Genomic DNA, 15,697 nt, shown 5'->3' on the forward strand with positions numbered 1-15,697 from the left:
TCTTCCCCTTTCCGCCCCCCTCACAACCCCCCCCTTAATCCACCCTTCCATCGGCACATAATCAGCATGCGCACCGTTGCCATTGTCGATCGTTGTCGTGTGTTGCTTCAAACCGCAGCAGAGCTTACGGGTTCGGCCGGATTGCCAAGACTTGCCGGGCAAAGGGACACCGTTGCAAATTGGTAGCTTTTAAGCATCTTCGGGGAAAAACACACACATATATATAGGGGGAAGGTAAGAGGGAGTGTGTAGATTTTGCCGGCGCAGGGGCGGATCGGTAAGGTGCATTATCCGGAGCATCAACGAGTGACGAGGGCGCAACACGAACGCGGAGGTGTCGGGCGCGGGATGGCAATGTTTGCTGTGGCAAGAGCAGCACACCCAAGCGGGCGGGGTGGGGACCGACACACAGCCCAGATGCGAATGCTTGCAAAACATTTAACCATTGTTTTAGATATAAAACGAATCCTATACGCTTCACGCTTGCTTAGTGGATGGTGGCCATTCTGGCAGTGAACATCGTGACAGCCGTGCAAAGTTCGCCTGCGGAGAAACAACAAACTGATGCGCAGAGATATTGGTGCAAAAACAAACAAACAAACAAACAAAAAACGGGGAAAACAACGAGGTGTAATTGTGTCGGAAACCGAAACTGTGAGACGTTGTGGGCATAGAACATTTGGAGGTGTTTTGTTTTAGGTTTTGGTCTAATTAGGAAGTACCAATAGCAGAAGTTAGTATCTCTCCTCGCGAACCTTCCGTCGGTTACGAGAACTATTCTGGTGGACGAGTGAAGACTGCAGGTGTGACAGCTGGGGCTAGTGATACACCTGTTGGCCACAATATGGCGCCCGCACGTCAAGTGATCGTCACGTGCCTGATGTTCTTGGTGAGCTTACACGTTCGATTCTATCAAACTGCATCCCATCAACACGGTCCGGCAACGGTTCCTCAATCAATGTGGATGCGAATAAGCTAGGCGAACTGTTGCTACAGCATGTGCGAAACAGATGGTTTTAGACGTAACGCAGACAATGCAATTCTTGGTGGTATCTCCGGCCCATAGTATTTCCGCAGTGTTTCTCACCTTATTTGGAGTACTTTGAAGTTGTTTACGAATATCATCTTTACATTTTCATCAGCGTAGTCGGAAGAATTACAAGAATTTCGAAGAACTCAGCGTACCTGTTCAAGAAGAAAGTTATCAGGAGATCCAAAATCACTCGATGAATATCCACTTTAATGTCGGATTGTTTAAATTCAAAACTCCAAGAATTCCAAGAGCATTATTTTGGGGAGAAAAGATACATACGTTTTATGTCTCTAAAGAGTCGTCTCTATATTACGTTTTTTTTTTGGTTGGTAGTCTTTTTGGAGAAATACATAGTTCTTACTGCGTTTTTTAACCCAACATTTTTAGACACTGGGGCACTCATGGTTTTAGACACTTTAGACAAGTTTAGTGACTTTATTTAGACAAGTAGTTCGGACAAGGAGTTCGTTATCTTCCCATTACATTACCTGATGTCTGTCCAATTATGTCTACCCACACGCACTCGTTTAGCAACTGGGCAGTCTAGCGGCACGTCCAGAACCGCCTATACTTGGTCCGGCCGCTGGTTCGCTCGATACAAGCAACGGTCTTAGCACCAGTCCCGGTGGTCCGGGCGGTTCGATCGGTTACAGCTATGGTCCACCTCCACCATCGCCATCGATCACCATCAACAGCTACGGTTCGGCCACGTCCGAGTACGGACCACCGACGCAGGCCCCCATCATACACAAGCACGTGTACGTGCATGTACCGCCACCGGAACCGGAGTACGTCACCACCAGGTAAGAGAGGTTCGGAATGCCATCACACGCTCATCCTCGAGTGCCTTGCCTGCCGATTAATAATCTTCAAAGTTGATGTGAGTTTGGGGAGACGATTCTATCTGCTGGAACGCTCAAAGAATTCTCCGGAGCAACAACATCTCCTGCCTTCGATAGGTCAAATCGGCCTCGCGGTGATGTTGAGCAGATCCTGCTTGTACGTCACCTGCCGAAGTCGCATCTTCGTTTGCCTGAGTGGCTATTTTCATTGTTTGCCGTCCGTGATGGATGACTCAAGTGGTCCAGAGCCGGTCCGTACCGTGCGACTATGCGACGCAATTAACCGCTCGGAACTCCCACGGTTCGAACCGGTGGAGGACACGGATCCGTGCGTTGGTTTGTTCCCAACGACTGATTTCACTTTCATTTCCAAGTGCCCGCTTCGGTGGGCGCCGAAAGCGTTGGGGCGTTGGTTACGCAACCAGTGGGTCCTCCACCCTCCAGGGGCACGTTGACCTTTTAAGGAAGTGAAGAAGGCTCCGTGTGAGTTCTTCACCGCAAAGCTTTCCTTTTTCTGCTGTGAGGTTTGTCGTAGTTGATTAACACGCGCTGGTAGCGTCGGGCGGAGGATGAGCGTAAGGCTGTGCGCCCTGCTGTAACGTGTTGCGTCTCTTTCTCGCGTCGCCGAGCAGGAAACCGGTCGTGGTACCGCCGCCCCAGAAACATTACAAAATCGTGTTCATAAAGGCACCGTCCCCGCCGACGCCCGCCCCACCCGTGCTGCCCCCGATCCAGCAGAACGAAGAGAAAACGCTCGTGTACGTGCTGGTGAAGAAGCAGGACGAACCGGAAGAGATCGTCATACCGACGGTTGCGCCGACGCCACCCTCCAAGCCGGAAGTGTACTTCATCCGCTACAAAACGCAGGTAGAGTAGGGTCGAACACCCGAAACCGCCGCGCCCTTTAGTATCCTTTCCCATCGCCACAATTTCATCCACTTTGCAGCGCTCATCGGCCGAGCACGGGAGTAATGGCGGTGGACCATATCCGGAGAGTGGCGGACCAACGCCACCCACCGAGTACGGTGCACCGCCGAGCCAAAGCCCCAGCAACAGTTACGGTGTACCGCTATAGGTACATCCTGAGCGAATACCTCTACCGCAAGTATCTCCAGCTGTACGGTTTGACAGATCCGAAGATCCGCGATGAAGACCAACACCTGTCAACATTCGGATAGTATAAAATGAAATGAAACAACAGATGTGTGTGCGTGTTTTTTTGTTGTTGAAAATCTCTTTCTCCTCTTCGCTATATATTTGCTCTCCCACTCGGTCTCTCTCTCTCTTTATCTCTTCCATGCGTGAGATGGGCATTTATTGGTGTACTTATAACTATCCGAATAACATAAACAAATCGAGAAGTAAAAACACAAAATGAAGAATTGGAGAAACGAAGTATTATCCTTTCCTATCTGTTCCTGTCCGGTACCATTTGGGTCCATGTTTGGTTCCAAACGGAGGGGGAACGGGAAGTGTTTTCCGAAACTGTCCGAAATCTTGCTGCTTCGTTCGTAGAAAAAAAAACATGTCCGGCTAATCGCGAAAAACACGTCCAAATAGGAAACTGACAGCAAGAAGCGAAAAGAAAAACAGAAGATGAAGCAGAACAAAGATGGCTGCGTAGCGAGAAATAAAAAAAACAGAGGGCAGACGATAAATAAGTTAACCGAGTATTAATTAGCTACGTTCGTTTGCGTTGAGCATTTCGCACATATTTCCGGAATCGTCGACGCCTCCATCGGTTGTACGGTGTCAGCTAGCGAGTCATCCGCCCAGCCATGTACGCGCTGCATTTGTTTCCTTCTTACATGCTAAAAAAAAAATTTGTCACCGCTACATTTTGTTTGTTTTTTTTTTTGTTTTCTCTCCTAAGTGTTACCGATTTGTTTTTGTGTGTGCGTTCTTATTGTTGTTCACACGTTTTCGTTTCTTTTCGCACCTTCTGCCGGTTCGTTTTTAGTTGTGCTTTTTTGTTTGTTTTTGTTTGCGTTATGTTTCGTGGTTTTTGTTTTAGAAAATTGTACTAACTAAGCACGTGCACGAGCACAAGAGCGTGGAAAGAAAGGACAAAATGGAGACAGTAGCACGAGAATTAATTAATGATGGAAGGAATGACGGTTGTAAGGAGCATTCGATAGGTCGCTCTTTAGGGGTGCTGCTAGTGGCCTTTACGCTGCTTAATGGTAGCCACCATGGTGGTGTCCGGGTGCGCCGTATTGCTGAGCGGGAAGATCTGTGGGAAAGGAAGAAACAAGAAGCGGGGGAAGGGCAAAATGAACAATCGCGAAACTAAATGGGCAAATGTTGGCAAACAATTAGCTTTGAAAGAAAGTAGAAAAGGGAAATGTGCTAAAGTAAACAGATGGCATCTCACTGTACACGAGGTGCGACGTTTGGTTGTTTGACCCAGACCATAGGAAGTGTTTGAGCTAGAAGTGGTTTTGTGCTAAGTATTGTTTTTTAACATATTTTTTTCGTACAGCAATAATATGTTTGATATCGGCAATAATGTGTTTGAATAAAAATAAATAATTTGGAAAAAAAACAACAGCACAAAAAAAAAATAGAAAACCAATCAAACGCATGTGAAAGCCGGAAGTGTAAACATTCCAAATCTCTTCCACCGGACCGGGAACAATCGATGGAATCGGGTGGAATGTTTAAAATTCCTCCTCATAAATAATTCATTCGCCCGATGCTCGAACTCCGATTGTGAAGCGATTCGAAATTAATGAGAGAAATGAATAGCTAAATAAGTGGACATTCAACAGGTTAAGAAAACATATAGAAAAAAAAATGGAAGAAAACAAAACCAAAGAACAAACACATCGAATGGGTGTGATAAAAAAAAAGCCATACACAAGCACACCCAAAATGCTGCATGGGAAGCGGTGCTTGGATGCTGGACCGAAGTCGAGCAGGATGCGAACGCAAGAGAACAGAAAAGAAAGGGAAAGCAGAACAACGCAAACAAACCCCCCCCGCTGTCCCCCCCCCGCTGTCCCCTGTCCTGCCCGCCACCTAATTAAGCCTCCCGCCCTCGGATGAAAGTGCAAATCTGGTGCCGTGATACTGCGTTGCGTAGAAACTTGCCCCAAAACAAAACAAATACCAACGCAACCATCTCGTTATCGGGTGTACCGCGCGACACTGATACGGGTGTGTGAAGCGTGCGGAGCGTCGTGTTTAGAGTGCTCGTTAGGCGAGAAGAGCAACAAACGAAAAAAAGAAAGAAGAAATCTCACTAAGCAGCGGCTGCCAAGCACATATACCGCATATGCAAATACACACTCGATGACCAATGACCGTGAAGTGCGTGAGGGTATATGTGTGTCGTTATAAGTGAGCCACACGCAAGGTAGACAGTGTGTCACCGTAAATGATCGTGCGGCGTTCGGCGATGGGATAAAACGAACGCGGAAAGGTGTCGGATGGGAAATGAGGTGAAATATTGATAAAATGACATTTTGACAGGCAAACGGATGGAGACGAACGCTTGTCAGCTGCGTGCCGGTAACCAAAGGTGGAGGCCGCCACCATTACCGTGCGCGGCGTGAAGCGCCTATCGATCGTTAAGTGAAAGTTTTTTTTTTTTTAAACTCCCGCTCCGGGGTTTTGTTTTTCGACACTCATTGTCCTTCGACCTGTTTGGTTTTGTTCGGCATTCGGTGCTGTTGATGGCGTGTGTGATACAAATGGGAAGAAATCGGACTCAATCCAACTGGGAAGCAGCTGGCGGCAGGGAGATGTGAGCGACGGTGTAGCGGAGTTGAGAACGAGTTTCGTTCGGTGTTCGGGGGGGGAGGGGGGGGGGGGGTTAATGCCTTTCCGAGTTCCAGGAATGTCTGCGCATCTGTGCGTATCTACCGGTGTCTTCTTCACCTCCGACAAGTTCCCACAGGCAGTGTTCCTCAATTTCGCACCAGAACAAATGAAAACATCAACTGCGCTTAGCTCGAGCAACCTCACAGAGCGTTCCCACCGTTAACGGGGTTCTCCGTTCGGAAAACATGTGGGCGATTGGCTATTGATACCTCGGGGAAGTCTTTCGTTTATAGCCTATCCCCCGTTAGGGAGGACATAATTTAATTTATGTTCTCCGCTTCGCGTTAAAGCGCTTGCCTGAGGGGGTTATTATTTTCTCAGAAGTCGTCAAGCACCTCTTCACATCTTGGAGAAGGAAAAAAAAGCGCTTAGCTCAACGCAACTCTACAGCCGAGAATGGATGAAGACGAAACGAAACGAGCAATCAAATGTGTTGCCGTGTTGCTTTGTGCCTGTTCCGCCCGTGGACAGGATCTCGTTTTGTTCTTGGAGTCTCTGCTCGCAACGTCCAGAATGCAACGGTACACACGGTTGGATAAGGTATACTTTCACCTTCCATCAGGGCCCTCCGAAAATGAAACCGAAAGCCCAACCCAACCGTTGTGGAGGAAGAGTTCGTTGACTCTGTCGGTGACCAGTTCGGTGGCGATCGGGTTTGGAATTCTATTGGAGCGCCTAATCGGGGTACTTACTTGAGACGCCCGAATGGGCAACGCCCGACGAGGACGCAGAGGCACCGCCGCTGGACGAGAGCAGTCCGAGACCGAGACCGGCATCGGCCTGGGCGGTGCTGGCCGAGCTGACGCCAAGACCGACCGGGGCCTGTACCTCCTCGGTGTTGGTCTTGTACTTGATGAAGTACACCTCCGGCTTGCTCGGTTTGCTGACGGACGGTGCGGGCAGGCTGATGTCGTTGAGCGCTTCCGGCTTCTTCACCAGCACGTAGACGATCGTCTTCTCCTCCGTCTGGGACTGCTGGAGGGCGAGCTGGGCGGCGGACGGCTGCACGTGCGGCGTCTTGATGAAGATGATCTTATAGTGCTTCTGGCGCAGTCCGGGCGCAACAACCTGCTGCTGGAACGACTGTTCCGGCTCCGGCGGTGGCACGTGCACGTAGATGTGCTTCTGGACGATCTGCTGCTGGGGAGCTGCGGAACAGAAGGGACCGTTGTGAGAAGGGAGTGGTTTCCGGGGGGAGGTGGGGGGAATGGGTCAAACGTACCGAGGAACGCGGCCGTGTTAGATTGGCTGAAGGCGTTTGCGTTGGCGTTGGAGAACGCGGAACCGGAGAACCCGGTGTTGACACCACCAACCGCCAGCCCGTCGGAGAACGCGCCACTGCCAGTGGCGGACACAGCCGCACCGGACGACTGGAACGTTTGGCCGAATGCCGCGTTCTGGACGGGCTGGGCATAGTTGTACCCACCGTGACCACCGTGGCCACCGTGGTGCTGGTGGTGCTGATGGTACCCACCGACCGGCGGTTCCGGACGGGCCACTACAAACGCCACACAGGCAAGCACCTGCGGATCAACCGGATGGACGCGAACGTATGGAAAGAGAACAGAAAACAAAGAACGAGAACTGTTACGAGCGGATACTGGCGGGATGGAGGCTTTGGGAGCTGCCGACGGCGACGGTGATCACCAGCCCTCCTTCCCGGAGCATCCGGGAGGGAGTCATTCCCGGTGAAAATTGATTGAAGAAGTTTGACAAGCAAATGTCGGTTGGGGACTGGAGCAATGGAGCTTGCCTCCCGTGGGTGTATGGTCGCACTGGTATATGCACTAGCCGGCACTGCGGGTTATTTCGTCTGGCGACCACCTGGCTGTTCGGCCGGACTTGCCAAGAGTTGGCACACACTGAGCGCACTGGGCGCGGAACACGCGCTTGGCCTATCACACCACCCACTTACCACTAAAACTTTCATGGTTTGCTCTCGGTCTGAAGCGGCTAAACCACAACGTTAGCAAAGCACTGGGGGGATGCACTGAACGGGACGGCACGCCGATAAACGTGTACGAGTTCTGCCACGCACAAATACGGATTGACTGCGGCTTACGTTGGCCTGCCGATGTGTGCTGCGTACTGCTCGGGCTGTCTGTGATGATCGGATATTGTGTACGGTCCGCTTAAATATAGTCATCTTCCCCCACCGCCACGGCGCGACCGGGTGCGGGTTTTCTTCGTCCTGGCCCGGGCGGTTTGCGGTTGCGGTGGTCGTTGTTTTCTTCTGCCGCGCCACCGAAACAAAAGGTTTCCACCGGCGCACCGGCAGGGATTTGGAGATGCTGCGCCACTTCGTTCGCCACCACCAACCACCAACCTTGCCGGATGCTGTCCTGCGCGAGAGCGAGAGTGGATGCGATAGCGAGTGAGAGAGAGAGCGTGAGTGAGGACGGGCGTGTGACTGGCTCGCTGCCGACCGAGTGAGGCAGGTGGGAGACGGCGGTTCCCTGGTTCCAAACGCAATCCAGGCAACCGAAAAATGTTGCCCCCATCTGCCTGCCTGGATGATGAGAGTCGACCATCTCCGCGACAGGGAGAAAGTACACGCAAGGGACCGGGCGAGGTTGGTGTGCAGGACGCGCGCTCCACGGACAGATCCAGGCCCCCCGTGTTTCACGAAGATGATGTAGGTCTGGCAGAGGGGAAAGGAAGGGGGAGGGAGGGGGGGGGAGAAAAGAGATAGGGGAAGAGTGGAGTGGAGCGCACCGTAGGGTAGTGGGTGGGCAGGTGGACTGCGAGTGAGAGTGAAAGAGAGTGAGAGTTTGGTGGTGTGTGTGTGTGTGTGTCGTTTTTGTGTTTTTTGTGTTTTCTGGTGTTGTTTCCATCTGTCGGTCCAGGGCGGGAATATGGGAGATAATGCGAGACACAATAAAACCATAATATCATCATTCACACACCGGTTTCCGTACGCTTCGAGCGTTTCATCATTGCACCGGTGTGGGAATACACACGCTCACACTCCGGCTGACCGTAACCGAAGATGCATCTTGCCCTCCGGGGGCTTTACGGCCTCGTGCTTGACGGTTTTGGGCAATGGACACACCGGCACTAAGTGGCTCGCCGAGAACAGAGATTCGGGCACAGGGTGGAGCAAACTTCAAAACCCCGTGCACAATTAGATGTTGGGCGTTAAACGTCAGGCGTGGAAGGTGTTGTACACGAATCGGTAAGTATTATGCCACAAACTGCATCTGTAACTGTAAACTCTTACTAACGTTCAGATTCTTGACGTTGGATAGCAGTGGTATAAGCCAGGGGTCTCCAAACTTTTCAGTCGGCGGGCCGCATTGGTTGAAACTATGATAGCGTGAGGGCCACTTATACATTACAGGGTTTTACATTAGATAGGATATGGCGAATCCAACTTACTGAATCGCACGAACAGACAAGATCAGACACAAAAACTACAAAACTTTAATTAATTGCAAAAATTGGATATGGAATCGCATGCGCAATTTAGTTAATGCCAAATCGGTTAGCATGTTTACGTACAGGCGGGTTCAAGTGTTGAAATACAAAATGAAGTTGCAAATTAATCACAAGTATTTAACATCATTAAACCTAAGTTTTAATGGATAATTTGAACAAACTTTGTTTAAAATGTCGTACATTAGTTTTGAATATTCTATTTCAACTCTTGAATCCGGCAGATATAGAAACAGCCCGGCCGGATTTGACATTCACTAAATTGTGCCCGCGACTCCATATCCAGCTTTTGCGATTCAGTAAATTGTGTTGTGTTTCACTATCAATCTCCCAGTTTATCTTATAAGCTTACGCGATTCATTAAGTTGCGCTCATCAGATTCTATCTATTGCAAAACCCTGTATCTTCCGGGTAATTTAGAAAGATGTTGCGCTCGGGGGATTTTTATTTCACAATTTCTATTATTAAATATTGCTAACTATTTCAGTAATTAAATTGAATAGTTAAGAAATATTACAACATTCCCAAAATAGACATTTTCATTACAATGGTAATATTAGCAATAGCGTCGCGGGCCGCACTGGAGACTCTCGAGGGCCGCATGCGGCCCGCAGGCCGTAGTTTGGAGACCCCTGGTATAAGCCAATATGTCCTCTCTTGCATATGAGATAACATGCCCAACATCTACTTCTGCTGGTAAATAGTCTGTCTCTCTGTTTGTACAGTCAAAACGACGCTTTGAGAGGCCGATGTAATAGTATAGGTATTAATCAAACAAAATAATAAACATGGACGTCACTTTGACGTATAGATTTGACAGTTAATTATACTAATACTTTACTGAAGGTGGTATGACAGTCAATTCCCATCCAGACCATTCACTCGTACACAGGACTGACTGTCCAGCTAGTGGAAAGAAAGAAGTCAAGGAATCTCAAAATGATAGGTCTAAGTCTTCAAGGTAGCAGTAGATGACCTAGTCGCAGATTCACCTAATAACCGCTTACACCTCAGTGAAGATGTCCAAGTGACCTCCAAAACTCGACGTGATAGAATAATGGTGTGATAGACTCGTCAGTACTGTCAGCCACTAGACATTTACGTGCGACACAAAAGCCTTCTTTTCTTCGGCAAATACATTTCCCAATGAAGTCGTCACACGCACCACTTCCCTTGCTCGTCTAAGCCTTTCTCAAGGCATAAATTCCACCAATTGCTCGCGTTGAATACATTATCCTCGTCCGATGGCGGAAGATTACCATGGTTATTAGATATTGCCGATGATGATGCGCTTCGGATCCTTGGACGATCCTCACCCGTTCGAGTTTACTTTCGCTTTTTTCGGTACGCTTTCCACTCCAACGCCTACCATCCAATTCATTGCCATTTCCTAATCCTGCACCGGTGATATTTTTGGGGCAACAAGATGGACGCTCCCGCACGGGCAGCGTTGCGGTGACATTTCTGCTTCCGACGCCTCCATACAGCTGGAGAATTACCGTTTCACCGCGCACGGCAAACGGCACTCAACGAGCACATTCCACCGTTCGGTTACTACCACACACATCACAGGTCAGCATCGACGAAGCAGACGTCATATCGAAGCCGAAGCAGCGCACGCAACCCGAGCACTGAGCTGTGTTTTAATTGTTTGATAAATTGACACTTCCATTGCAGGGTTGGTGGTGGCGCTTGTGTACTTTTGTTTATAATTTTTTTCTTTATTCTTTAAAACCCCAAATTTGATGTATTGAATTTTGATGTGTGGAGCACTCACACTAAGATAAGACAGATACGCCTGCAGCACCGCACATTTCTACGCGTGCTGTGGGCCGCTCGGTGCTGCACTACCAAGCGCCCCTGCATCATCTGTTTGCTGGTTGAGTTTCCTTTCCTGCCGTACGCGACACGCGCTTTGTCCTTTCGCAGTTTATAGCCCATCGATGATACCGGTCGGTTGCTATTGATATTCGGATGTGTATTTTTTTGTTGTTGTCTTTTTCGTTATGCTTCGCGCTTTCTTCTTCCCTTCCGTTTTGCGCTTCGCTTCACTGTGCGTCTCGCCGCTGGTGTCATCAGGCCGCGTTCCGGGCGCTTCTTTCCGCCCACCATCCCTCCAGCACGCTTCGGTATTAAGCGGCAAACACGGACGCTTCTCGAGACGTCTCCAGCTGGAACAGGCACCCCAAAACGAGGTGAAAAAAAAAGAGCTCCAGTTGAATAACGGACTCCGCACCGGTGGAAGACAATTCCGGTCCGGGTGCCCGCCGAATTAAAAGGGCGCGGAGGGACCGCTGCATCTTCAACAATGTCTCGCCCGAAAGTAATGTCTGAATCCGTTCGGTACGGTCGTCCTGACAGATCGTAACACTTTCCTTTTCGCTCTTTCGCCTGCCGCTGGCGACTCTAAACACTCAATTATGGTGGTTTTTTTTGTTGAGCAGGTTCCGGTTATGAATTACAAATGTTCGCATTAGTATAACGCGTTAGAATTCCACTGCAGCTTCCCGTGTATCCGGTTTCCGTAGGCCAGGGTGATTATGATTATGATTATCCCACAGGGGTGGCGTCGTTGGGTAATAATCGCGGCCCACCGCAAAACCACCAAAAAGGATGTCTGCGGAAGTGTGATAAAAACCAAATAGCTTGAGGACAGAAATAAATACTCCGATATCTTCCAACATTTTACGCGCGCGAACACTTTGAGCAATATGGGAAGGTTGGGAAAGATAAACCAGGCTGGCGAAGGCAGCAAAAAAAAAAAAACAGGGGTTTCCGTCGCGTCCAAAAAACCGGCCCGAAAATAAAGCAAAAAAATTGTGTGCGAAAACGAAAGCCGGCACGGCACGGGAGTGTTTGAATTTCTAAACCGTATTGATTTTGGTGTTAAAAATAGTGAAACGAAGGCGGTGACAACAAAAAAAAAGAACCCACATTTCGCAGCATCTTTTGTATCCTAGTTTGAATAACTAACCCGTTCCCTTATCCGCCTTTTCCCCCGCACCACCTGTTTACGACGGCGCATCGAAAAGTTCGCCTCCAGCGAGAGATTTCTGTTGTTTTTACTTGAAGGTGGATGGTGTGTGCGTGTGTGTATTTTTTTTTTTAGACAGTCTGTTGGTTTTGTTTCGTTATCGCGTGCGTTATTCAAATGTCACGCGATTGAGCAAAACTGGTGGAACTCGATTGGATGCGTTTGTTTATTCAGTGTTTAGTTTGGTTAGGCTGTTTGGTTGCTGTTGCTTCGATTTGTATCGTTTGTTCACTTTCCTTTGCCTCTGTTTGCTATTGTCTTGAGCGATCACATGTTTTTCCTTGTTTTGTTCGTTTTTGGGGGGGGTTTCTTTCTTTTCTTCTTCTTTTTTTTACGTAAGCACATTTTTGAGTTGCGGATTTTTAAACATTCAATTAGCCGCAGTAATGGCGAGCCGCAACAAACCACGCGTGACCCGTACTGGCGCGGTTGGTGTGGTTCGGGGGTTTCGTGGCCTAGGATCACCCACCAGTACGGGTTGTGCGGGGGCCAACCCCGCATACGTCAAGTTGTGCGGGTGAAAGGTCAAGATGCGCAGTGCCCTCCAAGTGGTGAATCTGCAAACAATCCGTCTTCAGATTAAGGCCGTTTGTTTGCAGTTGTTGTTTGGCATTTTTTTACGACGGCCAAGCGAATGACAAGCGGGATGGGACGGCCGTGGGACCCTCTGATCGGTAATCCCCTCGTTGGAATCTAATACCACCGCTAATGAACCTAATGATTCGTGCCGGTGGAAAGAGGCCCTGCTCGGCAGACCGCCAGCTTGCGGGAAGGTGAGATACCGGCCGCACAGTGGAGGGTGGTTTGTAATCCTTGGTCGCCGTTGGGCGGGAGTTGGCTGCATTATCTGACATCTCGAATCGGCGTTGTAAAGGGTTGCCAGCTTTACGGCCGAACGAAACCCGCTTCACCTAAACTGGTTGTCCGGCGCGTGAGATTAATGCGGACGGACATCAGACTTTGTTGGTGAAATTGTGCTGGCGTAAAAGGGCGGCAGATGAGGCGGGTTCAGACATATGTGTCAGTGACAACGCTCCGGGTAACGCACAGAGTTACCTAAGCATGGGATGATAATTATGTCAATAGAAATATGTATTTTTTTTTTTGCTTTTAAATCCTTTAATGCCGATATATGATCGGTCGGATGAATCTCAGAACAATTATGTTTACCACCGATCGCAACCGCGCCTCCGGGTCCGGGTATCTCCCATCCCCATTTACGGCGCTTACTATTCGATGCTGCGCTTATCTAATAGGTTAAGGTGGCATTGGTAACGCCCTGGCATCTTCTCCCGGGCCCTGCGTCCCCTCCCCTCCCAAAACGTCATGTAATAGCCCTGAGTTAGATCCCACCGGTGGACATTGATGATGGAAAGCTGACATGCACTCATCTCGCAGGAAAGGTCATTCGGCGTCTAAAGATCACCTGACCCCGCCAGTGTACGCCGGTGCGCACGACTGCTCGGGGGTCGGTTAAGCCATCATGTTCATTGCACACCCGCAAGGAAATAATAATAATAATAAAAACACACACACACACAGATTCCACCGTTTAAACGGACCTCTCCGCCCGCCGTATCGGATGCTCTTCCCGCCGCAGCAGCCAGCCAACGGGCGCTTTCCGGCTTGCGCGAGAGAAAAGACCGACTCGGGGGAAGCGGCACAACAGCACGCAACAAACAAAAGAAGAGGCGAAACACGCGCGGTTGACGAGACCTGGGTGACGACACTTTCGCTTTTTTGCGCTCGATTTCACCTCCCGGTCCACCCTTCCCTCCCTCACCCATCACCCCCGCGCTTGTCCGAAAATCCCGAACATTCATCCGGGGGGTTGGGGGGCGGCATCTTCGATTTTTATCGACACCGGACACCGTTGTGGCGGCGGCTTTCCAAATCATACGCCGAACGATATGCTTTCTCGGCCACACACGCGAGCGTACCGAATCTCACCGGCGTGCGGGTGTCCGCAAACTCTTCGCCGAACTCCCGGCGTACCTGCGTGTACTCAAACTCGGGTTGGGAGTTCTGGAATTGGAGCAGCTCTCCAATTCGTCTAGAATTCCTGAAGCACCTGAAGAAGGTGTCTTCGCCACCTGCGAAAGCACTGAGCAGCACCGTTAGGCTACAGGGTACAATTCTTGGAATGCCGAGGCACGCATCTCGCATCCGTATCAGCGACTATGAGGTAATCAACGCTCTCCAAGCAGTAAACAAATAGATACCAATCGAAAAAAAAAAAAAAACAGTGGAGACGTAACGGAACGGAGCACCCAGCCGAAGCAGGATGGCACTGGCACACGTCTGTAAGCCGTACGCCACTTCATTTCTACTGGTGTTTCTGTGCGCCGAACACACGGACAGTAAAAGCTGGAAGCTGATTTTCTAATGCGATATTTACGAGCAACGCGACGGTGCAGCCGTACGGCCCGGGGCAGTGTTTAGACCTGGCAAATATTATGTGATATGCTAATAGCGCTTTATATTATTTAGTGTTCCTGCTTTCGGGAATGCCTTGATGAGCACCAAACCGGCCCCTCGGATGCCAGTGAAATTTGGTTTCCGACGCTACTTTCTCGGTGAAGCTGTTGGACGTGAGCTGTAGATAGAAATCCCTCGCGAATGGCGCTGCTGCACGTAGTCAGCTATATTGGGGTTGGGATTACTGCATGTGCCTTGGTCTGCACCAGAACGTACTGGATCGAACATCCCATCCGGACCGAATCTCCCGGGCGCAGCACTTGGCTATCCAGCTACGGGAAGATAAAGTCACAGAAAGCCAGAAATGGCAGGCCTAAATCTATTGAGGTTATTGTGCCGATAAAGTAGAAGAAGTTCATCATTGTCGACTATGACCTTGAAGCAAAGGAATCGTTCGCCCAGAATTTTATCGCACGCACCCGTTCTTTGCAAACGCTTTACGTCACTTGTGACAGCCACTAATCAACACGTCACGTTTGCAGCGACCGTAATGTGTTACGTGCGTTACTCCTCAAACAAAGAAGGGCCGTCAAATAATTACGTATTATTAATTTCACCGTAAAATGGATCATGCAGTACAGACAATGCGGAACATCACTTCACATTTGCCGGTACCGCACCGTACGGTCTTCCATTTCGACACATCCGGACGTGTTAATTGTGCACCAATCTTCCCAGTCGCCCGGTGCATTGTACAGTGTGAAACTATAATCGGCCATTTTTTGGAGCGTCCGCACCGAGTGTCATCCATCTCACTGACGACACACACCATCACGCTGTACGGTGAAGCGTACCGCACTGCTATCGCGGAGTGCTTTTCTATCGCTTCTCGTGTGTAGTGTGTGGCGAGTGTTTTTTTGGGGTGAGAGTGTTGGTGACGCTCAAGTGCGCCAGCGCTTACTGCATTAGTGCAATCAGCGGCCTCAAGTGAACTTCAAGCTTAACACACTGTCACAACATTACACAATGTCCAAACACGGCGGACCATACGAATGCGTTCTTTCTCGCAACCGTGTGTCTCCCACCTGAACTGTCAATCGACAATTTTAG

General features: G+C 49.7%; 2 protein-coding genes across 2 annotated transcripts; one reads left to right on the forward strand and one right to left on the reverse strand.

The window, feature by feature from the left end:
* The first annotated feature begins 844 nt into the window (after positions 1-844).
* Positions 845-2,950, forward strand: LOC128718288 (uncharacterized). The gene is made up of 4 exons (XM_053811932.1): positions 845-889; positions 1,565-1,836; positions 2,508-2,742; positions 2,822-2,950. Exons 1-4 carry the CDS (start codon positions 845-847, stop codon positions 2,948-2,950), a joined length of 681 nt encoding a protein of 226 aa, XP_053667907.1.
* Positions 2,951-4,052: 1,102 nt separating this feature from the next.
* LOC128719726 (uncharacterized) lies at positions 4,053-7,630 on the reverse strand. Its single transcript, XM_053813359.1, has 4 exons — positions 7,616-7,630; positions 6,923-7,223; positions 6,393-6,848; positions 4,053-4,108 (listed from the first exon to the last, which is right to left on the reverse strand). Exons 1-4 carry the CDS (start codon positions 7,628-7,630, stop codon positions 4,053-4,055), a joined length of 828 nt encoding a protein of 275 aa, XP_053669334.1.
* Positions 7,631-15,697: the final 8,067 nt, after the last annotated feature.

The sequence above is a fragment of the Anopheles marshallii genome, chromosome X (genome assembly GCF_943734725.1).
Source record: "Anopheles marshallii chromosome X, idAnoMarsDA_429_01, whole genome shotgun sequence".
Taxonomy (NCBI): Eukaryota; Metazoa; Arthropoda; class Insecta; order Diptera; family Culicidae; genus Anopheles; species Anopheles marshallii.

Bases quoted from the DNA above. Each gene is read 5' to 3' on its own strand.
- LOC128718288 (XM_053811932.1), top strand. From the start codon at position 845: ATGGCGCCCGCACGTCAAGTGATCGTCACGTGCCTGATGTTCTTG. The intron at 890-1,564 runs GTGAGCTTACAC...GCACTCGTTTAG, and splicing joins TCACGTGCCTGATGTTCTTG to CAACTGGGCAGTCTAGCGGC. The intron at 1,837-2,507 runs GTAAGAGAGGTT...GTCGCCGAGCAG, and splicing joins CCGGAGTACGTCACCACCAG to GAAACCGGTCGTGGTACCGC.
- LOC128719726 (XM_053813359.1), bottom strand. The intron at 6,849-6,922 runs GTACGTTTGACC...TCTGTTCCGCAG, and splicing joins TAACACGGCCGCGTTCCTCG to CTCCCCAGCAGCAGATCGTC. The intron at 4,109-6,392 runs GTAAGTACCCCG...CCTTTCCCACAG, and splicing joins TGCCCATTCGGGCGTCTCAA to ATCTTCCCGCTCAGCAATAC.